At 42.1% G+C, this 26,423-nt stretch overlaps 1 protein-coding gene across 2 annotated transcripts in view; it reads left to right on the forward strand.

The window, feature by feature from the left end:
* The window catches only part of DCX (doublecortin), a 121,162-nt gene that overhangs the window by 13,149 nt on the left and 81,590 nt on the right, over positions 1–26,423 (forward strand). For both annotated transcript variants that reach the window (XM_044268355.1, XM_044268356.1), the window contains exon 3: positions 12,437–12,777. In XM_044268355.1, coding sequence (XP_044124290.1) covers positions 12,437–12,777 — 341 coding nt within the window. The remainder of the gene's footprint in view (positions 1–12,436; positions 12,778–26,423) is intronic.

A 26,423-nucleotide genomic window follows, 5' to 3' on the forward strand; every position in this document is an offset into this window, starting at 1 on the left:
CCTTTATGTGTGCTGCCATTGATAGCCAGCTGCCATTGTATTCACTTGCAATGGTGTGACGAACGAGAAACCTGGACTGCTACAGACTGGAACTGTATTGGGGTTTTTCGGGCCTACTTGGCAGGAACTCGCACATGTAGGTCTTGACTCTAGCTTTCCTCAGCTAAGACTCTTTACTAACCAGGGGGTGAGACCAGCCAATCACCCTGGAAACCAGGCTAAAGACTTCCATTGTTAACCTTTTGCTTTCAATACACAACCATTTGGGATACACAGCGCATAAAGAGATAAGTGTTCTTAGCATGAAATCACAACATATAACTTTTGAAAAACGATTAACTTTTAGCCATCATCCCTTGGGTCACTACACATATATTATCATTACATTCAAACCTAGAAAGTTTCATTCGATCCCAACAGTTCCTTCTTAGTGCATTATTACATTTTTTCGTCAATGAGCGTATGTTACAGTTTTAGACAGTTGGAGCCGTCTCTTTTGGTGCCAAAGGCTTAGCTTGACCCTAAGATGTGTCAGTTTCTCTGATGTGTGTCACATACAGCATTTCTGTACCATAATCCCTGGTGTCTAATGGCATGGTGCGCAAGTGCATGGAGTCAATAGGGTCGGTGTCCTAATAAGTCACGAGTCCAATAAATGTGTATATTTTAGAGCAGGGGTAGGCGACCTCCGGCACTCCAGGTGTTGTGAAACTACAACTCCCAGTATGCATGCTTGCTCTGCTCTTCTCAGAACTATCATTAAAAATGAAAGGAGCATGCTGGGAGTTGTAGTTTCAGAACAGCTGGAGTGCTGAAGGTTGCCGACCCCTGTTTTAGGGCTCGTTCACACGAACGTCTTTTGCATCTGTATATGGAACCATTCATTTCAATGGTTCCGTAAGAAAAAAATAAATGTCCTCCGTATGCATTCCGTTTCCGTATTTCCATTTTTCCGTTCAAAGACAGAACATGTCCTATTATTGCCTGCAAATCACGTTCCATGGTTCCATTCAAGTCAATGGGTCTGCAAAAAAAAACTGAACACCTACGGAATGTACTCCGTATGTCTTCCGCATCCGTTCCGTTTTTGCGAAACCATCTATTGAAAAGTTTATGCCCAGCCCAATTTTTTCTATGTAATTACTGTATACTGTATATGCCAAACGGAACGGAACTGGAAACACTACTGAAACAAAAAAACAGAAAAACGTATCTGTCATAAATGGCCTGCAAAACACTGAAAAAGCCATATGTTTGTGTGAATGAGCCCTTAGAGAAATGTTGTTTATTCAGTTCTACTATATTTCTGATTAGGTTCTTCAAATGGGAAAATCGCTATGTATCTATGTAGTTTTATTCATAGCACCTCATCTATTCAGTTATACTGTACTGCGCTATTTTCTGTCGCAAACGCACAAGGCTTGCACATGTTTGTGGCTTTACATTGGCCTTAAGTGCTTTTTACGGCTTTGCATAACCTGAAAGCTGGAGAACGCAAGTGGACCATGAAATACAAATGTATTGATCATAACAAGGACTGCTTTGTCTACATTTTATCTGCCTGTAGCCGCTATAGCTTTATAACTAGTACTTGGCCGTTTTCACGCGGTCGCTATTTGGTCGGTATTTTGCATCAGTATTTGGTGGGTGTTTGTGAGCCAAAACCAGGAGTGGAACCTACAGAGAAAAGGTATAATTGAAATATTTGTGCCTCTTCTGTGTTTTGGACCAACTCCTGGTTTTTGGCTTACAAATACTGATGCAAAAATACTGACCAAATACTGGCAGTGTGAAAGAGACCTTACTCAGTATTTCTATACATTGAACACTGACGGCAGTTTTTATTCACCAAGTTGTGATTGGTCTTGAAATTACTTGAAGTCTATGAACATTAATGGTGCTCTATATTAATATAAATTGACCCTTTCTACATTCATCATTCATTATTATCGCCCTCATCATAATTATAACATGAAAAGCTTGGACTTCCTGAGGAACAGAGCAGAGAAAACAATGATCTTAGGATATAAATGTAGAAGTTCCCACAGGAAATCCACATATCCAGCTATTTCTCTTATCAGTTTCATTCATTCATTGGAAACTCCCCGTCTGGTCAGTTCACACCCAGGAAAATATTCTATCTGCGATATGTCTTTTTCCATAAGCATCTGGGTGAAAGAGGTTATAGCCGGGCTAAATATGCTGCAGCAGCAGAACAGATAGCCAATTACTCATGACCAAAAGAATGTGACCACCATTTCTAATGACTGGGCTTGGCCATATCAGCCATACCTATTGCTAACAGGTGCACAATATATAACATGGCATGGCTGTGTGCTTTAATACAGAAATTCACAGTAGAATGTGTTGTACAGAATTTTTCTATCAAGTAAAGATCTGCTCTTCTACAGCTGCCCTGGTCATCTGTTTGCTCTGGTATTGGGAAGTTGACATGTATGAACGAGGCATTAGCCTGCATGTGGTCACAAAATGGGACATTAAAGGGGTTGTCTCATCACAGACAATGGGGGCATATGGCTAATCGAGAACGAAGCCCTGAAAGTGGTAGAGGGCGCATTGCACAATCGCAGCCCTCCATTGATTTTCTAGCTTGGCTATTTCCGTCGAGCCCATAGAAGTGAATGGGAGCGGTGGCCGGTCATGCGCAGTACGCTCCCATTCCCTTCTATGGGGAGAGCGATTGGTAGTCCTCCAGCCACCACTTTGCGGGGCTTCGTTCCCGATATAGTTGGGACCCACACCTATAAGACAATGGGGGTATATCCTAGCGATATATCCTTTAAGGCCTTGATTTATCAAGAGCGACGTGAGCTACACTGGCCTTGATTGGCCCTGCTCCTCTGGAGCAGTCATTTAATGAAATGCCTCCTCCAGCAGTCCATGCACCAAGTTGAAAACTGAGACCTGCTGTAGATTTCAGTCCTTCTTTACACCATTTTCTTAGATACTTATAGTCTATCCTCAGGATGGGTCATCAATATCAAATCGGTGGGGTCCGACACCAATCACGAAACAGCTGATCAGTGGGTGTGCCGGGTGTTGGACCCCACTGATCTGAGCAAGTTGCGTCTGACTTCAGCTTCACTGGCATTTTGTGGCTTAACCCCTTAGTGACCACCCATATGTGTTTTTACGGCGATCACTAAGGAGCCTTAAGCTGGGCCGCCATCTAAGCGCTGCACGGGTCCCTCGTGCAGCGGGGAGAGGGGACCCGGCTCTCTCACATGAGAGCTGCGACCCTGCTCTAACAGCCTGGACTAGCCAGCTCTAACAGCAGGAGCGCCGATCCGGGCTGTTTAACACTTTACATGCCACGGGCAATGGCACCTGCCACATGTAAAGTGCTGACAGAGGGAGCGGACTCCCTCTGTCTCTGTCACGACCATGGTCGTGACACCTGTGTCCGCATGCTGTTGCCTGCGGTCTGGTGTTGTTGTTCAGCCACAGGTGAGGGCCGCTAGTTTGTTGCCTCACTTGTGGTTGCCGCTGGCAACGTGTGGTTGTTTTGCAGTTTGGCAGCCTGAGCTTATGCTGGGCAGCTTGCTGCAATGTGCATGCGGTTGCACCTGGCAACCTGCCTTTATATGTGTGCACATTCCCTATTTGGTGTGCACAGGGTTTGAGTCGTGTGCACTTCCCCTTTAAGTTGATGTCTTCCCTTCCCTGGTATTGGAAGGGTTAACTTCCTTCCTAGTGTGTGTGCACTGGGTGTGTCTGATTCTGGGTGTGACTACATGGGCTATAAAGCCTCAGTTGAGACCTGATGTCTGAGGGGTACTCCAGCCTTGTAGTAAGCTGGAGGCACTCTTCTGGTCCCATATACCATCTGCCAGTGAGGGCCACCCTTGTGGTCATAAATTGTGATACACAATGTTATGAGGATGTGTTTGTGTGTTATGCTTATTTATTGCAGCGTATGGTTTCCTGGCTTCTTGTGTGGTGTGTGTGCTCTGTCTCTTGTGTTGTTGTGGACAGCAGCACTTATACTTGGGTTCCAGGCTCTGTGTCTGTGGCAGGTAGGTGTGGTACTAGTTGCACTTACCTGCCATTGCCATATGACTGTTTCTGTTCCCCTTTCTTTATAGCTTGGCCACTTTAGACTCCTGTTTCTCCGCGTTCAGGAGGAACAGGTTGTCTACCCAGCTCCTAGTCCAGGGCCACCCTGAGGGCTAGCAGGGACTATTAGGTTCCTCCAACCATCAGGGTTGGCTCATACGGTTAGGAGTTAGGGTCAGATTAGGGACGCAATAGGAGGTGACCTGCTCCCTATTTCCATTGTTCTGGCTGAGTATCCATTAACATCTTCTTGCATCGCACGGCTGAGGGTTTTCCCATCCTCAGCCGTGACAGTCTCCCATCGGCACCCCGCAAATGCGATCGCGGGGTGCCGATGTGTGTGAAGGCTGCCTGGGGTCTGATGTAGGCCCCAGACCAGCCTTCAGTAATTTCTAGCAGGCTGCACCTCTCTGGCGCAGCCTGCTGGTCAATGTCAGAATAGCATTGCCATTAAAATGCAATGCATTATAGGGATAGTGCATTGCATTTTAAAAGCAATCAAAAAGCTGTCTTATAGGTCCCTTGTGGGACTATTAATTGGTAAAAAAAAAAGTTAAGAAAAATAAAAAAATACACTTTTAAATAAAAAAAATTGCAAAAAAAAAATTCTTCCTCATATGTTTGGTATTGCTGCATCTGTAACGACCCGGACTTCATAAATATCATGTAAATTATCCCATAAAAAAAAAAGACAAAATTGCTAATTTCTTCTTAGTTGCCACCGAAAAAACTTAATAACAAGCGATCAAAAAGAGCCATTTACTCTAAAATGATACCAATTAAAAATACAAGTATTACCGCAAAAAATCAAGAGCTCACACAACTCCATAGAAAGAAAAAATAAAAAAGGTTATGGGTCTTGGGAAGCGGCAATGCAAAAACATTTTTTTCTTTAAAAAAAAAAAGGGTTTTATTGCAAAAAATGATATGTATTTGGCATCCCTTTAAAGGTACCGCCACACTTTCATTTTTTTTAATGCAGTTTTTGAAGCGAAAATCAGGATTAAAAAAAGAGAAGTAGTATCAGTCCTTAATACTTTCTCTTCTTTTATGACTCACTCTTGATTTGGCTTCAAAAACTGTGTCAAAAAGCCTGAATGCCTTAAGAACAGTATGTGATACACAATAACCTATTACAGCATGTAAATAAGCAAAATAATTTTCAAGTAAGTTTTATGCTTGTGTGCCAGTGCAGTAAATCAGCTGTGCAACACTAGAATGTTTCTTTCATGCCCATATAAGAAAAAAAAGCATATAATCAGTCATTAGTTTCACTGCATCTTCTGTGCTGTCATTACCCTTGGCCCATCTGTCCTTTTCTCTGCTGACTTGGCAGATCAGCTTCCTTCTGCCTTCTACTCCATCTAGTAAAAAAGAGGCAGATTCTGCATTGTAATGGCAGGTGGCACAGCTTTTCCATGACAATGTTTTCCAATGTCATTTCATGGATCAGAGTTTATATTAGTAAGGCAGGAACTGGACAATCTGTTTAACCTTACAGCTATGTTAAGTAAAGCACAGTTTGCATTGGTTTGCTAGATTAAAGGTTTTTTTCCACAGTATGGGTGGTTTGACACGCACCATTTTTTTGAGCCAAAGCCAGGACAATCCAGCAGGAGTCCTGCCTTTATATTTCTCATTCATTTTGAATTCACTCCTGGCCTTGACTCTATCAAAAGTGTTCGCCCCCGCAAAAAAACACCCTTCATTTCATGTGAAACCACCCTAAAAGTGATGGTAGGATAGGATATGCCATTACTTCCTGAATAAAGAGGCTCTGTCTTGCAGGATGGCCACTCATCCTCAAAAAGACAGACCACTGGTGCTAGACTTTGCAAAACTTGGAGCCTAAAGGGAACCTGTCATCTGGATTTTGGGTATAGAGCGGAGGACATGGGTTGCTTGACCGCTAGCACATCCGCAATATCCAGTCCCCATAGCTCTGTGTTGCTTTTATTGTGTAAAAAAACTGATTTGATACATATGCAAATTAACCTGAGATGACTCCTGTACGTGGGATGAGTCAGGGACAGGACTCATCTCAGGTTAATTTGCATATGTATCAAATCTGGGGTTCTTTTTCACAATAAAAGCACACAGAGCTACGGGGACTGGGTATTGCGGATGTGCTAGCGGCGATCTAGAAGCGCATGTCCTCAGCTCTATACACAGAATCCCGGTGACAAAAAATGTCCAGTGGAATAGACAAGGCTTTGACAAAGAGGGTCCACATGTCAAAATTCCCCTACGTCGCTGCTTTAGGGTTTACAGACAGAGGGGACTAACATTGGCAGCCATTGATTTCCGACAACCCCTATAAAAATGTAGATGGGACTAATTTTTTCCTTTGAACCAAACAGAACCTATATTTATCCCCGTAGACATGTATTAGGACAAAGCAAAATGGAATGCTTCTTAAATGCTTCCGTTTTGCATTCCATTCTGTTATATTCTGTTATAATTCTGCTATAATGGAAACCCAATAACGCAATTCCATAGCGTGAATGAAAACCCGCCATTAGTTAACCATAGCAACCAATCAGAATCCACCTTTTTGGGAGCTCCTTTAAAAAATGATAGAATCTGATTGGTTGCTATGGACAACTAAGTTAGTTTTCCTTTACACCAGTTTTGATAAATCTCCCCCGCTGTATTGTCAATGTCAAAAATGCATATAAAACGAATTATTGAACTTTTTCTTAAATGCCACCGACCTGTGTCTCTTATATCGATCATGGCATGGACTGAAATGAGGAAATCCGGCATACATTATAGAAGAGGGGCACAATCTAAATATTCTGTCTATTCTGTGTTGATCTTTGAGTAATTAGCTGCATTGTCTAATAATGATTTCCAATTAAAATTACAAATAAATCCTAGCCCACAATCTGTACTGCCTAGTGATAGGTCTGAAAAGGGGAATATATTAAAGCGGGAAGTGCTGGCAGGAAGGTATAAAACAGAATTTTTTAGCATACATATTTATAAATGAGAGCGGGCGGGATGTGGCAGAATTTTCTGACAGTCACGCCGTGGAGCTTTCATGAATAGGATACAGGCTGCAGGAATGAAGGGGCTGTTTAGATAAGCGTGTGCTCTTTTTCAGCAACGCTAAAACCGCTCCAATTAATTTGCAAATCCCATTGAGGCCCAGGAGCTGAAAGAAATTAAAATGGATGGGGTATGATATGGGTTTAGAGGGACTGGCAAGCAATGCTAATCCTATAAGAAGCCCTAGTTTCTCCTGTGCTTCCAAAAATGTTAGGTAATAGCCCCAGTTATGTGCCGCTTCGGTCTTGATATTCCAAGACATAAATAAATGCCGTTAATAGAACTGAAGGTCTCTAACCCCGTCTTGTAGCTGCAGACATGTTTTGCAGAAGCCGATTGAACGCGCATTGTTTCTATGGTAACAGATTCAGGTTTGTCTTGATACAATAGTCGCTTGCTGCTGGATACATGGTCTTCCCACTTACCGTCCATTATATAGTCAATAGCTGGTTGGTAGCCTTATATGTTTTACATGGACTGCTTAACATTTGAGGGTCTCTGTGTATTCAAAAATAGACGTTATTTTGTGTCTTTGATGTCAACGGGATCTGAAGTTAACCTCTTTAGAAGATATGAAGTTCTGCAATTAAATAATGTGCTGGCAAAATACGGTGGGAAAAGATCTGTCTTATTAATCTTCCAAACTCTTAAGATGGGAGATTCCTCAATAAGAGGCCTCAAAAGCAATGCCTCACGTAGAGCTGGAGAAAGGAAAGACAAACGTATGCTTTATGTCATGTTGAGCCTAACAGTATCATGGTGGAGCTGCCTCCCTCTAAGGGTCCATTCACATGTCTATATGAATGGGTCCGCATCCGTTTTGCAATTTTGCGGAACAGGTGCAGACCCATTCATTTCAATAGGGCTGCAAAAGAAGCGCACAGCCCACTGTGTGCTATCCGCATCCGTAGTTCTGTTCCCCAGCCCCACAATAATATTGACAATGTCCTATTATTGTCCGCAACCATGGAGAAGAATAGGCATTTCTATCATGTGCGGTCTGCAAAATGCGGAACACACATAATCTGTGTCCGTGTTTTGTGGATTTGCAATTTGCGGAATGGACCTTAAGGCTGATTCGGCAGAAAATGTAAAAAATCGGCTGGATAAGCCAATTCTCTGCATATTTGCAGTGGCCAGGTTTCTGCCAGACTCCACTATATTCTATGGAGTTTGACGGGCATGTGGCAGTATCCAGCAATGCCAGATTGGGAGAACTTCAGCAGGCTGTTCTCTACCAGAACAGCCTGCCAGAGATCTCTGCCGCAAACGTGAGACTAACCTAAGACTGGGGTCAGCAACCGACAGCACTCCAGCTGCTGTGAAACTACAATCCTCAGCATGCACACCTCGGCTGCTCTTGTAACTCTCACAGAAGTGAATGGAGCCTTCTGGGAGTTGTAGTTTTAAAACAGCTGGGGTGCCAGAAGATGCTGATCCCTGCTCTAAGACTACCATGAAGGTGGATTGGCTCCAAATCACACCGGAATACAGCAATTCAGCAATGCAATGTTAATTCAAAAAAGTTACATGCTACATACATAGAATCATAGAAACATAGAATGTACCGGCAGATAAGAACCATTTGGCCCATCTAGTCTGCCCAATATACTGAATACTATGACTAGCCCCTGGCCCTATCTTATATGAAGGATGGCCTTATGCCTATCCCATGCATGTTTAAACTCCTTCACTGTATTTGCAGCTACCACTTCTGCAGGAAGGCTATTCCATGCATCCACTACTCTCTCAGTAAAGTAATACTTCCTGATATTACTTTTAAACCTTTGCTCCTCTAATTTAAAACGATGTCCTCTTGTAGCAGTTTTTCTTCTTTTAAATCTTCTCCCCTCTTTTACCTTGTTGATTCCCTTTATGTATTTAAAAGTTTCTATCATATCCCCTCTGTCTCGTCTTTCTTCCAAGCTATACATGTTAAGGTCCTTTTAATCTTTCCCGGTAAGTTTTATCCTGCAATCCATGTACCAGTTTAGTAGCTCTTCTCTGTACTCTCTCCAAAGTATAAATATCCTTCTAGAGATATGGTCTCCAGTACTGAGCACAATACTCCAAATGAGGTCTCACTAGTGCTCTGTAGAGCGGCATGAGCACCTCCCTCTTTCTACTAGTAATGCCTCTCCCTATACAACCAAGCAATCTGCTAGCATTTCCTGCTGCTCTATGACATTGTCTGCCTACCTTTAAGTCTTCTGAAATAATGACCCCTAAATCCCTTTCCTCAGATACTGAGGTTAGGACTGTGACCCCTAAATCCCTTTTCTCAGATACTGAGGTTAGGACTGTATCACTGATTGTATATTCTGCTCTTGGGTTTTTACGTCCCAGGTGCATTATCTTGCACTTATCAACATTAAATTTTAGTTGCCAGATTTCTGACCATTCCTCTAGTTTTCCTAAGTCCTTTTCCATTTGGTGTATCCCTCCTGGAACATCAACCCGGTTACAAATCTTTGTGTCATCAGCAAAAAGACACACCTTACCATCGAGGCCTTCTGCAATTTCGCTGATAAAGATATTAAACAATATGGGTCCCAGAACAGATCCCTGAGGTACCCCACTGGTAACCAGACCATGGTCTGAATATACTCCATTGACTACAACCCTCTATACAGAAATGATTTGTGCTGAACTGTAAGATATAATCAAAGTGTAGAGTAATCCCTCTGCCTGGGTATATTTAAAGATACCTTTCATTCTGGAGAAAATTTCAAATCCAGCAGAACTTAACCGGCATTGTAAGGCCGTTTTCACACAGTCAATGTTTGGTCAGTGTTTGATCAGTGATTTCCATCGTGATTGTGAGCCAAAACCAGGTGCAGGTCAAAAATACAGGACGGGTGCAAATCTTTCCATTATCCCTTACCTCTGTGTAGGCTCCACTACCGTATCTGTCTTGTGGTCTGTAAAATATGGATTTGATCCGTGTCCATTCCACACGTTTCGTGGGCCCCATCGAAAACGGGCAAGATTAGTATATGTTCTATAATTTGCAGCTCAGCCTCATGGATACGGACAACACACGGATGATATGTGTGTGCTGTCCGCATTTTTTTGGGCTCAATAGAAATGAATGGTTCCGTGTGTGATCTTCAAAACATGTGGATTAGTGGTGGACCAAAATATGGTTGTGTGAATGTACCCTAAGTCTGCAATGTTCATTAGACTTATGTTGTCCTCAGTGGTCTGCATGGAGCACCAACAGTTTTCCTCAATCATCCTAGTGTTAGTTAAGATTAGAGAAAAACTCCCATGAGGCAGTTGCCATTTGCCTAATAGCAGGAAAATGATATCTTGACTTCAAATAGCAAACCTTAATCAATGACCCATCTCCAGTTATCTAGTAATCCATAGCTTGTAATACAATGGCTTTCAAGGAAGTAATCACACCATTGGGTGGCAGAAAGTATCATAGTCTCACTGCTTTTACGGTAAAGTACCCCCTCTATGTTGGTGCTTGTTTTCTTCTAGAGACAGTGGATGCCCCTTGTTATAGGTGTAAATAGAGTTTTGCTGTAAGCATCAGTAAACCTTGAAATATGTGTTGGGGTCTTAGATGGTGATCCACTTTCCTGGGTTTAACATGTCGCATTTAGGTTGGCATTTTATGGTATGACTCCAATTTTATTAATGTTCTTTCGTCTTTCGTCCAATTCATCCTGGCTTTTTTATTTATTTCTACTACATGAAAATTTAGACTGGCACATTCATATTCATAGTCACAGGTGCATATTTATCAAGCAAACATGGTTGATAAAAAAAATGTCTGTGCAACTTTTCACATACAAACATTAAAGCTGATAAATGGGGATCATTCTAAATGAAAGTGGTATTATACCTACTATAAATGGAAAAATGGAAGCTCTTTGCGCACATTTTTATCAAACTTGTGTCGGGCCCAGCTACCATGTTTGCTTTATGGATATGACTATGAATATGAATGTACCAGTCTAAATTTTCGTATAGTATATATTGAGGGTAGTGCCTCTTTTAGACTGAGCAACGCCCATCTGCTTGGGGCTTCTGAGCAGAGTACAAATGTAGCTGGTTCCTACACTGCCCTGAAAATGTAGGCTTATATAAGGCCAAGAGAGGCAGTATATTAGTGTTAGGCACCTGTCTGCGGAAGCCACTTTGACGCCTGGTAGATGGGCCCGACACAAGTTTGATCAAAATGTGGGCAAAGAGCTTCCATTTTTCTATTTATAGTAGGTATAATATCACTTTAATTTAGAATGATCCCCATTTCTCAGCTTTAATGTTTGTATGTTTTTTTTTATGTCACTAGAGATGTTAATAACTTTTATTATATTGTGTCCATTTTGGATTTAAATACTAGTTTGCAATATGTTTTTAGGTCGCAATGGCTCGGTTGTGTATTATGAACTAACAAAGATCATATACTTCAGCATGAACTTATTTTGTTTATGCTCCTTCCACCATATAGCCAATAGTCTGTGTAACCACATTGCTGGGCTATTCCTATTTAAGATATACAGTATACTGTATATTTCCAAAAATCAAGCATGTTTTACTTTTAGATATTTTTCCTTTTTACCAAAAGTTACTAAAGGCCGGAAAATATTAACACAAGGGCAAGGGACAAAACATTTTTATTTGGATTCGAAAATGGCCAGCCCAAACTATTGGCCCTACTTTAATTAGGCCAAGTTCACACTTCAGTTATTTGGTCAGTTATTTCAGTTATTGGGAGCCAAAACCAGGACTGGTCAAAAACACAGAATAGGTACAAATCAAATCATTACACCTGAGCTCTGTATAGGCTTCACTATTGGTTTTGGCTCACAATAACTGATGGAAATAACTGACCAAATAACTGAAATGTGAACTCTTTTCACACGACCGCATCCATTATGTCCATTCCGTAGCCCCGCAAAAAAGATAGAACGTGTCCTATTCTTATCCATTTTGTGGACCAGGATAGACATACGGTAGTTACACTGGATCTGCAAAAAAAATATGGATGCTACACGCATGTCACGCGGACACCATCTGTTGCAGATCCACGTTATGCAGACCGCAAAATACATACAGTCGTGTGAATGCACCCTTACTTGAATGAACCTCAGTCGTACCACTCACTAGGATAGGAATTGGTGGATGGAGGGGTTTAAGGGTCATTTTTTGTTTACTTTCTTTATTTGTCTAGTGGGCCCCAAATTGAAATTTCTCTTTAAAGCAAGAGAACTACTACCACTACATGCAAAGCTGGAAATAAAGTGAACTTTTTTATGTTATTAAATTTCTACTTTTGTATCATACCTTTTAGGAGGAAGCTATGTTTGCTCATCTGACAACTTTTTCAAGAAATTAGAATACACAAAGAATGTCAATCCAAACTGGTCAGTGAATGTGAAGACGTCCGCCACTCAAAAGAGCCCACAGTCCCTGGGTAGCTGTAACAACTCCCAGTCCAGGGAGAACAAGGACTTTGTCCGCCCCAAGTTGGTAACGATCATTCGTAGTGGAGTAAAGCCTCGTAAGGCTGTACGTGTCCTGCTCAACAAGAAGACGGCTCATTCCTTTGAACAAGTCCTCACCGATATCACTGATGCCATTAAACTGGAGACTGGAGTGGTCAAAAAGCTGTACACCTTGGATGGAAAACAGGTAGGGGGAGATTTTGACATTTATTGACAGATTTTTTTGATTGCTTCCTTCATCTAGGTAGTTCCCAATATCACCATATCTTTAAGGTGCGATCATCTTAAAGGGGTTTTCTGGGATTTTTATATTCACATCGCCACCTATATCTTGGTTGAACTTGATGAACTTATGTATTTTTTCAACCGTAGTAACTATGTAACTATGGTCTATACTCAGGATAGTTCATCAATATGAGATTGGCAGGGGTCCGAATCCTGGCAACCCCGGCGATCAGCTGAGAAAGCCACAGCTCTTCAGTGAGCACCGCAGCCACCTCACACCTTACCAAGAATGGTGTCGTCCATTTAATAGCAGCTGTGCTTGGTATCACAGCTTAGCCGATTCAGTAGAATGGGACTTGGCTGCGTCTAGGCCATGTGATTGATGAATGTGATGGAACTGGGGAATATGTCAGCGCTATATAAGTGAGTAAAATAAATATCACATGGCCTAGGAGGAAGAGGCCTATATGCTCAAAGAGTTTTGTGGCCTCATCATACAGCTGATCGGTGGGGACCTGACTCCTGGGTTAGGCCATCAATATGAAAATCAAAGAAAACCTCTTTAATATTCTGTACTACAGTATATACTCAAACATTTTTTTCTGTCCAAATAATTATAGCTTAATTTTTATTATAAAGTTAGCCTAACAAATATTTGGGTGACCCATGTTAAGAGCTTCAAGCCATCTGACATATTTTCATTTGGCTCATCAGACTTTTATCAAGATGAAAAATTAATGATGGGAAGCAATTTGTGTTTTATTGTGGTGTTTTTCATGATTCCTGTTATGTTTGTAACAAATTATTTATGAACTTTAATCAATAATTGGATGGCATAAAATGATAGTAAAATAGTAAAAAGATTGGACTATTAGTTTTATTGCAACAGAGTTAATAGCAGTGCACGTCAAGTGACATGAGTTGTATGTTCTCTGGCAGATGTATTGTAATAGGAGAGCAGACAAGGAGGTTATGTGTAATGTATTTTTTATTTATTTTTTACCGAGGTCAACGGTGTAACCTCATAAATCAAGGTAAACCTTCTCTCACTTCATTTTTATATCTTCGCGCACCACCAGGTCCTAATAAAGTGTAGCCAGCCATTACAATAAAGATTTAAGCCGCTTTCGGAACAAAGGAAATGTGTCCCCTAATATATAGAGTGCATATTAATTAGAACATTCAAAAATTACATTTGGATTTTCTATCCTGGCAGCCAACATAACTGTACTTTTCTGAAAATATAACATTTGCTTCTCCTGCTAAGACAATTATGAATTGTTCTTTTGTTCTCTGAGCTGAAGAATGAATGGAAAGCATATTGAAAGTATTAAAGACTATTACTAAACCAGACAATACATGGATAGTTTTCTACAATGCAGCTCAACTTTCGTAAAGCTTTATGGGTTTATACTCTACATAGCTCTTAAAATCCGAAATGGGTAGGTATTCAACATAGCAGGAAAGTCTGAGCTACTGAGGATTATATAATGGAGCCAGCATCGAATTGAAGTTCCTTGGGCCCACCAGAGGAAATGATCCTGAGGGCCCACCCTCATGGTCTGCAACAGCCTTTCATACAAGAGTGCAACAAAACAATGTGGGCTCCTTTTCATAACGGCTAGGATAATGTTAACCTCTATGACAATAGTTAAACAGTTCTTTACATACATGAGGTAGGCATTAGGATGCCCTGATACTTTTTTGAAAAGAAGGTTGTGGACCCCTTTTCCTCGTAAGCACCTGTGCAGCTGCACAGTCTGCACATATGTTATGTCTACTTCTGATCTTATTACAATCGTAGCTCGAGATGCACTTGTCTGATTCTAGACTTTAGGGGCCCTGTTTTATTAGGAGTCAGAGCTTGGGCCCCCCGGAGGAACCTTTGGTACTCTGGTGGGCCAGTCAAACCCTAAATGGAGAAGTGATGGGATGACAGTATGAAGTCACTTCAGACATGAGAAGGTACGCAGTGGTACACCTTAAAGTTGAATTAAAAAAAAAACTGCAGCAGCGGTAAATGTGGTAAAATAACAAAAAAAAAATGTATACTCGCCCCTTTTTCCCCCCGCCACTTCCAAGATTATTTATTTTAAATGTCTTCAATGCTGCCTGAGTGGTTTTCTATACTTGTTGGAATCTTACCAGCTTAGGCTGAGTTCCCATTTCAGTTACTTGGTCAGTTATTTCAATCCATTATTGTGAGCCAAATCCAGGTGTGGGTCAAAACACAAATAGGTGCAAATCTTTACATTACACCTAATCCCTGAGTAGGTTTCACTACTGGTTTTGGCTCACAATAACTGATTGAAATAACTGAAGTGTGAAGTTGGCCCTATTTTGTTTACATGATAATGGGGTTGGCCATCTTGGTAACAGCAGTTCAGAAAAGATCCTGGGACTTTTGTGGGTGACTGGGACTTTTGGGTGGTGAGGGTAGTGCGCATGCTCTGTGACCTGTATAGAGTTTGCTGGTAAAGCTATGTAAAGCTAGGTGGTGAGCTACGTATGACCATCTATTGTCAATGGTGTGAACCTGTATCTGCCTCTAGCTGTATAAGGCTAGTTTATCACTATCCTTGTGAGATCCTTCAGGCTTTTATGTCAAGGAACAGCCTGCTGGGTTTTTCTTGATCTGACATTTCCAGAAGACACTGCTATCCTGTCTGGTTTTTGGACGGGAACACAGCAGTTTTTGTCCAGGCCAATTCTTGCCATGTTTGCCGGATTGCAACAGGGTCTCCACTGGTCCCCATTATAGTTCAATGGGGCCGGACGGGAATGCAGTGTCCTGTGGCAGTGTCGGATCCAGGCAGACCCAGCAGGCTGTTCCCTGCCAGAACAACACTAGAGATGGCCGCTGAGAAGTGAACTCCACAGAACAGGAAGTGTCAGCCCACCATGAGGCTCAATAGAAGCATAAAGACTTCAATATAGATAGTAACATGGAAAATAGAAACCCAAATGCTGAAACTGTATAAAAATAATAATATGCTTAACACAAAAATTTGATTTAAACAGTTGGTCATTTTCTGATGATTCATTTCCATTAAAGGGGTTGTCCAAGTTATATTTATTGATGACCTATCCTCAGGATAGGTCATCAATATCAGATCGGCTGGGGTCCGACACCCGGCACCCCCACCTGATCAGCTGTTTGATCGGCGGGGGTGCCGCGTGTCAGACCCCAGCCGATCCGATATTGATGACCTCTCCCGAGGTTAGGTCATCAATAAATATAACTTGGACAACCCCTTTTAAAGATACTGATGACCTATACAGAAGATTCAAAAAACCCTTTTAACTTACTTGATACATAATTTATCTTGAAAATTGAAGAAAGGGCTATGCTGCCGAATCATAAGACCTATTATAAAATGTATATAAGGCTTTGGTATTGGGTAACTTGGGTAAGCATTGTGAATCCAGGACCTCTAATGGCAAAATAGTCTTCCTATGAAGAATATTGTATGCTGTAACACTAAGCCAAATCCTGAAATTACCTAGTATAGGTAATCACAAAATATGTTTTTAATATCTTATTAAAAGACAACAGGCATCTCTGCCCTATTTTACCTGCCGTAGACAGAACATACAACTTACTTTATTTTTCAGCCTATATGACGCACCTAGGATTTGGAGGAGGAAAACAAATATTTTCCATCAGACCCCCAAATCAGATCCCCATTTTTCATCAGACCTCAGATCAGACCCTCATTAGACCCCCAAATCAGACCGCATTCTTCATCAGACCTCAGATCAGCCCCCAAAATCAGACCCTCAAGCTCCATCAGACCCCCTCAACCTCCATCAGCCTCATTTCAGACCCATATCAGACCCCCCAGCCTCCATTAGCCTCAAATCAGCCCCATCAACCCCCTCAGCCCCTATCAGACTCAGATCACACCCAATCAGCCTCAGATTGGACCCCCCAGCCCCCATCAGCCTCAGATCAGACCCTCCTCTAACCTCAGATCAGACATTACAAAAAAAATAATAAGCTTACCTCGCTTGCTCCAGATAGCGCTGCAGGTCCAAGACACACGGCTCCATCACTTCTTTCAGGTCCCGCTGTGCACGGTCAGGACACAGCGGGACCTGCAAGAACAGGAAAGGTGAGTACAGCAAGCGTAGCGCTGCCCTCACTTCCCCATGCCTCCCTCATGCTAATGACAGATTCCATAATGGAAGCAGTCATTAGCATTCAGACTATAAGACACACTGCCTCTTTTCTTCAATTTTTTTGGGGGAAAAGTGCATCTTATAGACTGAAAAATACAGCACATTGAATTCCTTGGATGAAAACCAATGTAAATATTCATTCTTTGTATAGACATTTGTTATTGCCTACTTGCAGAATAGACACTTTTTCCTTCTAAAGTAGAACTATGCAGCGCCCCCTATAGGCAACATTAGGATGTCTTCATAGGTGGCAGATTTTGTTGCAGAATTAGTTCCATTCAATCCAAGCTCCTGCTTCAGCGGCCATACCCTTATGCTGAATCTTCTGATAACGAAGACCAGAATTAAGAATCTTAGTAGAAAAAATAAAAATGACAGGCACTACCGTACCTGCAGAAAAAGAGTTTAAAGTGAGTAAAAAGCATAAAAGTCAATGTCTTTCAAAGTTGGTTTCCCTTCTTCTTCTTCAGTACTATGTCAGAACTACAACTTCCAGCATGCCTAAACAGCCTACATCTATCAGCCTTCATCAGGGCATGGTGGGAGTTGTAGTTTTAAAACAGCTGGAGGTCCACAGGTTGAGCATCCCTGTATTAGGAAAATGCTAAATGGCAATTCCCTACTCACACTGAACCATACACTAAGGTTTTGCCACAGTGGATTTACGCGCAGCAAGTCAGCAGTGTTTTACAGCAGCAGAAAAGTGAAAAACAAATCTCATACACATTGCATAAAAAATATGCAGCATGTCAATGTATGCTGTGGATACAGATTTCACCCTCTGCAGCCCTGGGTATTTTGCCACCGATTCATTGCAGCTTTTGCTCCGGAAATTCTGCCTTGTGCAGCCATACCCTTGCTTTTATAAAAAAAAATCACTATCCCTGGCAGGACCAATCTAGTAAAGCATCAGATCAGTTTTCTGACATTCTGTAATGAATGGATGGGATGTCAAGGAAGTTGAATAATTATTCCAACCTTATCAGAATACACCTGCTTTAAAAGGGCGTCATTTCGATAATTTTCCTTTTGTAAGCAGTTCCTTAACGTATTTATTGAGATTCACCAATGGACGATCTAGAGTTTAAAGGGTATCTATCATCAGACAATGTATTGTTTAAACCAAAATTTCATAAAATCCTAAGATCTTTCAGTTTTCACACTGACCCTTGAACCTCACATCAGACTGACACTTGTTTTGTAGAGATCACACCTGAGCAGTCATCTCATTATCATTACAGGCAGGATTACAGTGAAAGATCACACCTCTATGATAAGGTTGAAGGCTGATAACACCACTTAGAATAGGTGAGAGTGACAGTTCAGCACCTTCTCTCCCTCCTCTCTCTCACAAAGCATGACCACAACACTCTCAATCGGTTGTTTTCCTATACTGAGGGACCTGCCGAAAAACAAATCTCATTAGTTGTTGTTCACACTTCAGGAACGATGGCTGCCTTCATAGTCATGTAAGCGTACACCAGATAAAATACTCTACAGAGTACCGATACACTTTAATTATCAGTGAAGCTCCTGAATCACGTCTCGCTCTAAATCCTGACCTAAGAAATTGCCAGGACATCTCTAAGTGTGGAAGTCTCTGGCAGCTGGTAAAATTTAAGGATACTGACATATAGCGCTGGAGCGTTGAGATCCGTGAAATCATTTGAAAAGATTAATATAGCGAGCCTTTCAAAAATAGCTGAATTGACGGAACGCCAAGAATAATCTTTACATTAAGCCTCCTTGCCCATATCTTGAACTTTATCAACTGCTGCAGACTCATGGATTACAATGTAAATTAGACACACATACATTAATTAGTGCCTTAGCAAAAAATACTTCTATATATCAGAACATAGGCTCGCCACACATCCAAGCCTCTTAAAAGGACATGTGTTCTTAAAGGGGAAGTATACTCCTTTTATATAACCTTCTAAGGAGAGCCTTCTGATTCAGACAGCCCCAACTGTTATTGACCTGGAAACCGCTGTCAGTGCTTTTATAAATGAGGCAGCAGAAGACACCCTTTGAAATCAATGGACGTTAATTGTTTTCAATAAGACTCCCCAAAGCCAAAAGCTGCACCGACACTCTGGCTAGACAAGCACATTAATTCTGCCTGTTCATCTGCCGAGTGGGGGAGATGAAATGTGGAGCACAGAACGCGCGCAAGATCTCAACACATATGGACATTTGTCTGAAAATGTAATGTAGAGCAATCTGTCTAGGGGACGGTGAAGTGTACCTAAACATTCAACAAACATTTTTTTAAAGTGTTAGAAATACCCTAAAAATAATTATTTATTCTAATATACTTCATTTATTTATTTTCCAATTTTGCTATCAAAAGAGGCCCCTGAAGTTGATGCCTCCTGACGCTCCATTCACTACAGCACATGGAGAATCCGTACGGCGCAGCCATGTGTGAGGTGTACAGATACTGATTGCTGTTATTTGTACTGCAGTGAGTATTTTTCCGAAGGGAGTACATCCCCCTGCTCCTGCCTGTACTTTCTGCCATAGACTATCAGTGCTGGATACTACCCAGACCTGCGATGTTCTATGCAGAGGTTCCAGAAGAGCACAGAGAGGACAGGCAGGATCAGCAGTGTTCACTCTGACCCTTGAACCTCATATCAGACTGATATCACGCCTTAGCAGTTATCTCCTTATCATTACAGGCAGGATTACAGTGAAAGATAAGGTTGGAGGCTGACAACACCACTTAGAATAGGTGAGAGTGACAGTTCAGCACCTTCTCTCCCCCCTGTCTGTCAATAGGTTGTTTTCCTATACTTAGGGACCTGCTGTAAAACAAATCTCATTAGTTGTTGTTAACAGAGCTCCTGCCCGTCCTCGCTGTGCTCCGCTGGAACCGCTGCATCATACATGGGTGCAGGGTACAGGCAGGAGCAGGGGATGTACTCCAGTCGGGACAGCAGTCACTGCAGCGCATATAAAGGTAATCGGTATCCGTACACCATATACATGGCTGTGGTGTATGGATTCGTATGTGCTGTAGAAAATGGTGCTTCAGGAGGCCAGAACTTCCAGACGCTCTTTTGGTGGTTAAATTAGAAAATAAATAAATGAAGTATATTAGAAAAACTATTTTAAAAAAAAATTCTTTACGTTTAGATACACTTTAAGCAATGCTTCTAAGGGAGAATAGAGGACCAGATTGTATAAGTGCACCTCTGTTAAGAATATAGATTTCTGACTTGATGATGGATGTTGAGTGGATGAGAGCAGTGCTGCAGTAACCAGTCATGACCACTGCACAGTGTATGCTGTGTAGATCCGGTACCTGTATGCTGTGTAGATCCGGTACCTGTATGCTGTGTAGATCCGGTACCTGTATGCTGTGTAGATCCGGTACCTGTATGCTGTGTAGATCCGGTACCTGTATGCTGTGTAGATCCGGTACCTGTATGCTGTGTAGATCCGGTACCTGTATGCTGTGTAGATCCGGTACCTGTATGCTGTGTAGATCCGGTACCTGTATGCTGTGTAGATCCGGTACCTGTATGCTGTGTAGATCCGGTACCTGTATGCTGTGTAGATCCGGTACCTGTATGCTGTGTAGATCCGGTACCTGTATGCTGTGCAGATCCGGTACCTGTATGCTGTGCAGATCCGGTACCTGTATGCTGTGTAGATCCGGTACCTGGTTCCGCCGTCACAGCTAGTGAAAACAGCTGATGGGCAGGAGTGCTGTGATCATCAATGGGTAATTCCTGGAAAATCCCTTTAAAAGTAATACAGTGACTACCTAAAATTGCATTGAAAAGCTGTCATTTAGGATCCACGGTCACCTAAAAGAGGTTGTTTTTGGAGAGGTCTTGGTGTACATAAAACTTCAGAAACCCATTCTCAATATGCTGCAGGTCTAAGAGGGGGGAATGGTACCAATCAGATATTTATGGATCTGTTGATAGACCATCAATGTCTGAGAATGGATCCCATTTAAGATAATTTGCTATCAACCGTAGGCCTTTTTTTGCAAGCCGCAATACACGAACACTGTCCGTGGGGCAGCCACATTGGATCGCGGACCCATTCACTTTAATGGGTCCGAGATCCGGCCGTTCTGCAAAAACATAGGACATGTTCTATCTTTTTGCGGAACGGAAGTACGGGACGAAACCCCACGGAATCACTCCGTAGTGCTCCCGTAGGGTTCCGTGCATCCATTCGGCATCTCCGGATTTGCGGACCTATTGAAGTGAATGGGTCCGCATCCGTAATGCAGAATGCACACGGAACGGTGCCTGTGTATTGCAAATGCGGTCCGCAATACGGCAACGGGAAGCACATGTTCGCGTGCAGGAGGCCTTACATTTACGTTATAGTTATGTAGAGTAATTAACATCCATCTATCTTTCACCCCTGAGCTTTTATCTGTCTGCCATAGATAAAGTATTAGATATTAATTAGAATTTTGTTAAATTACTGACATTATCCCTTAAATCTTAGACATGTAGCAGTCCTCCAAATGTTCAGCAGGTTACCTTCATAGTGTAGCTCACCGACCATTGTATTTGTGTAGCATAGCCTTCTATCACAAAGGGAATAGGCGTCCGTCCAGAAGTGTACTACATTAATGCCGCAGCACGCCATGCCGGTTATTATGGCGAATTCTACAAATGTATGATTTCAGAGTTTCCGTGTGTTCATTCTTTGATATAGTAGATTGTGTGAAGTTTCAGTCTCAGCATAGTATTCAGATTGCATAAAAGCAATATCTATGGAAACAGGATCAATGGGGGAAGCCATTGTGTTGGATGTCAAAGGTGACCATTATTTAGGGCTTTGGCATCTGTTGTTTCATGTAGCTCATCCAGCTTTTCAATAGGGATGGGGTCAACAGTGTTTTTTCCATGGTGCTCATAAACACTTATGTATTAGTAAATTCGATTCTTTGATGCTATGACTCCTTACAGCGGAGCCCACAGACGCCTGCTTACATCTTCCTGCTGGACGCATGCTTCATCTGTCTCCATTTGTGTCTAACGGTTGACTATGTTAAATAACCTCCACTTCGAGGGTACATGGGAGGTCTTCCTAAGGCCTCATTCAGATGGCCAAAATGTAGATGATTTAAAGTCCATATTACAGCTGCACATCCTAGCCGGATCATGCTTCTAATGACCCAAACCCGCAGCATCATACGGATCAATGAAGCTATGAGTTTGGATTAATTTGACCCATGGTTGCCCTGGGATGTGCAGCTATAATGCAGCCATATAAATGCAGCCACATGAAGCCCATGTTAATGAGGCCTGAGGGTCAGTTCACATGTAGTGGCCACGGAATGACTGAAGTACGGCCATGACACAAAAAAAAAAAAAACATGCCAGAATTTGTTTTACTGCAAACCGCTGCGCAGATTTTAAATTAATTGTTAATGACCACGGGGTAAAACTGCTAGTTATCATATCTGCGAGATCAGTATTAACATAAATACAATTTTATGCTTTTTCTTGTAGTGATGACTCCAATTGTCTATATTTTCCAAATAGAGATGATAATTATTATAAATAGTATAAGAATATTGTATAAAAATATTATATAAAATATAAAAATCTATATTTCTATCATAATACAGTACCTTTAGAGGAAAAAAAAGTTAAAGCTAAAACAACCATTTGTCAACAACAAGATGAGTAAATCTGGTTTGAAATGGTTTCCCAGAACCTTTTATCAGTATGGGCCCCTGTGCAGGAAGGTACAGTACATGTGCCTTTTGCTTCATTCAATCTAATAGAAGGAAGCATTTTGTAGGATTGCAGAGGACTTGTTCACTCTGGGCCCCTGGGCAGCTGTACATATGGCATGTCCACCCCTGCTCTACCCAAGAATTATTTACAAGATAACTGTAACATATTTTCTCTCGCAGCAATTCGTTATTAGGGTACATGCACACGTTCAGGATTCATGTGCAGAGAATCCGCACTGAAATCCGCAGGTGTTCGCAGGCAAATCTGTGCGGTCAATCCGCATTAATTGGTGCGGATTTGCATGCGGACTCGGTGCGGATTTTCCGCATGCGGATTTCACTAAGTGAATGAAGAAAATCCGGTCAGGAAAAATAAAATAAATTGACATGCTGCGGATTTTAAAATCCGCACTGCAGGTCAAAATCCGCGCGGAAAAAATCTGCATCATGTGCATTGAGAATTTCAAATTCTCATAGAATATAATGTACATTTTCCGCACGCAAATCCGCACGCAATCCTAATCGTGTGCATGTACCCTTAGAGGGGTTAGTCGATAGAATTCAGTAATCTGAACAGTGAAATCATTAACACCTTAAAGGGGTTTTCCAATCGTTTTTTTTATTTTTTACTGATGACCTATTCTCTGGATGGATCTTCGATATCTGATCGGCGAGGCACCGACGCCCATGACTTCTGCCAATCAACCGAGAAGGTGAATGTAACGTCACATGACCTAGGTAAAGTTGCGAGAAAGCTGTGACACTAGTCGTCAGTTTCTCAAACAGCTGATCGGCAGGGTCCTGGGTGTCAGCCCCCCAACAATCAGATACTGATGACCCATGCAGAGGATAGGTCATCAGTAAAAAAAAAACTCTCAGAAAACTGTCTTTGCTATCCATAGCAACCAATCACAGCTCAGCCTTAGTTTCATACAGTGCTCTTGAAAAGTGAAAGCTGTGCTGTGATTGTTGCTATGGAAACGAGGACAATTTTACTTATAGGCAGTTTCATAAATCTACAAACATCCATACTGCCCAGTCTATGAGCTTATCACATAGGTCCACATATCACGTAGGTCCACATTTATTATTAGGTTCACCTCTGATTTAGGTTTACAGGGGTTGTGCCAGGTTTACAAGTTATAACTAGCTAATCGCTTGGGGGGCCTGAGCGCTGGGACCCCACTGATACAGTTCCCATGTTCTGATGGAGCACCAGGTCGAGCTTGTGCCCTGCCCCTCCATTTATTCTCTGTGGGAGCGCCAGAGATGGAAGGGCAGGGCGCAAGCTCGACCTAGCGCTCCATCAAAATATGGATGCGGGACCCCCGTTCCCAGTGGTAGGATCCTCTGAGATAAGCTCGTGGATCATGCTGTGGATAAGGGATAACTTATAAACTTGGCACAGTCCTTTAAAATTTTACAAGTTAACAAATTGCATCAAAGATTTGCAGCAAAATTAAATAAAAATGTGTGAAAAATTGAAAACAGGTGAGAAAATGGAGCTGTACACCTATCCTTGGCTATATTATTCATAGGCACATTTTTTAAAATAAAAATGATTGAGTTTTCTCAGAATGATTCTCTTTCACATCTGTAAGTGCATTGATTGGAAAGATCCGCATTTCTAGAAGCTTCCACAGCAGCGTGATGTTTGTGCGCAGTGGAGCTGGCGGCTGCTGGCGCACCTTCCCCTCTTCACACGTACTACTATAGTCTAGCTTGTAGTCTGGCAGCTGCAAATTCTGGTTGCTAGGCAACAGCCTCGGCAACACAAAGGGCTCTCGGCTGGATTGGTCTTATCTGTCATCCTCCAAACCGCTGGGTAGCATTTTATTTCATTCTCATCCTTTCTGCATTTAAGGGGATCAGCTGACGCGTAGTGTGCCGCTTTGCTGTTGCATATTCGGGTTCCATGATGATAGATGACATTTTTTACGGACATACGAAGATGTTGTAGGATTTTAGTTTGAATGTTTTGTACTAAATGCCTCCACTAAGCTATTTCAACTTTCCATGTAGATATCTTCACACCATTGCACATACAGTACAAATCACCGGGTGGTTAAAATATGCAAAAATCAACTTGTCTCTACATGAATGGGCCTTTTGAAATCAAAGCTGGCTTCAGAAACCCCCCGCAATCAGCTGGCAATTTGCAGCAGGAGCTGCAGCTGGCCATACCATGGTAGAAGCCACCACGAGAGAATGTTATATTATATGGCCATCCATGTAATACATGAGCAGACAGATCTGCCAGAGCTTGTGAAATCCTTTTTTAGCAGATCTCCATTTTGGCTAAGTGGTCAAGCAAAGGGTTCTTGTCTATGATGTCCTAACGACTTAAAGGGCTTATCAGAGTATTCAGTTATAAGAAAGAATCTTTCCATCATATCAGTAATTAGTCATATTAGTAATAGTCAGTGGCGCTCTTGACCACCACGCAATTGTGTGAGGCCCCCCTTCCTGTCAACAGAACCACAATCAGGGCACATCTTGCCTCAGGTAGTGGTAGTTGACGGTGGGGCAAGGGAGCCTAAGGCTCCCGTCCCCGCTGTTCACTCTCATAGTCCTCAGGTCAATAGGTCTAAAGCCTATGTGGCAGTATAATTGCACAGGCAGAGAAATCATCACCACCTCCTGTGCCGGGTCTTGCACAGGGTGATGACATGGTCATGTCTGCCTGCATCCCAGGACAGGTGGGCATGACTACGTCATTGCACTGCCTGCACTGGGACACAGACAACTCAGTCCCATAGAATTGGCGGCATGGAGTGAGAAGCAGGGGGTATTTTAAATAGGGCATTATAATAATTTAGTGGGCAACAATGCGGGCAATACAGAGAAGGGCATTTAAATACAGGTGGCACTGCGGGGGGGGGGGGTAATTATAATACAGGGGCACTACTTTAGGCAGTACAGAAAGGGGATTATAAATACAGGGGCACTGCTGGAGGACATTAAACACATTGGGGGCACTACATGGGGCATTTATAAATACTCGGGGGGGGGCACTAAAATGGGGCAATTCTAATTACTGATGAAATAAATACTGGAGGTACTACTGGTGGCATTAAATATATTAGGGGCACTACTGGAGCATTATAAATACTGGGGACACTAGAGGGGGTCATTATAAATACTGGCGGCACTACAAAGGGGCATTATAACTGCATTATTACTACTGGAGATACTGTGGGGGCATTTTTACAATATGGAGGGCATTGCTACTAACAGGGAACTCTTGGAGAGCATTATCACTATTGGCACTATTACTAATGAGCAAACTCTGGGAGAGAATTATTACTATTGGTAGGACTTTCAAGAGCAATTTGGGGACTATCTGTATGGCACTTGTTTCATAAATTTAGTATTTGGAGGTATTGGGGAGCACAGTGGGCACACCATTGTAGGTGGCAGCAGGATAACTCTACAGAGATGAGATATGGCTAAAATAATTTGTCATTACGGTCTGAATGGAGAAGATGGCGAAAGAGAATGTCTACATTAGAGGAGACCTCATTGCATGAAGGAGGCATGTGGTGCTGTATGTAATGTCCAATTCAAATATGCCTTTAGCAGTAGGGCTGGTGGATGGAGGTTGGATTGAGAATTTGGCACGGGATTGGGGATGCCATCTCAATTTTCACCTCAGGCAGCAGAAAAGCTATAATCGACTCTGGCCACAACTTTTAATTGTATCT

Source organism: Bufo gargarizans, chromosome 9 (genome assembly GCF_014858855.1).
Source record: "Bufo gargarizans isolate SCDJY-AF-19 chromosome 9, ASM1485885v1, whole genome shotgun sequence".
Classification (NCBI taxonomy): Eukaryota; Metazoa; Chordata; class Amphibia; order Anura; family Bufonidae; genus Bufo; species Bufo gargarizans.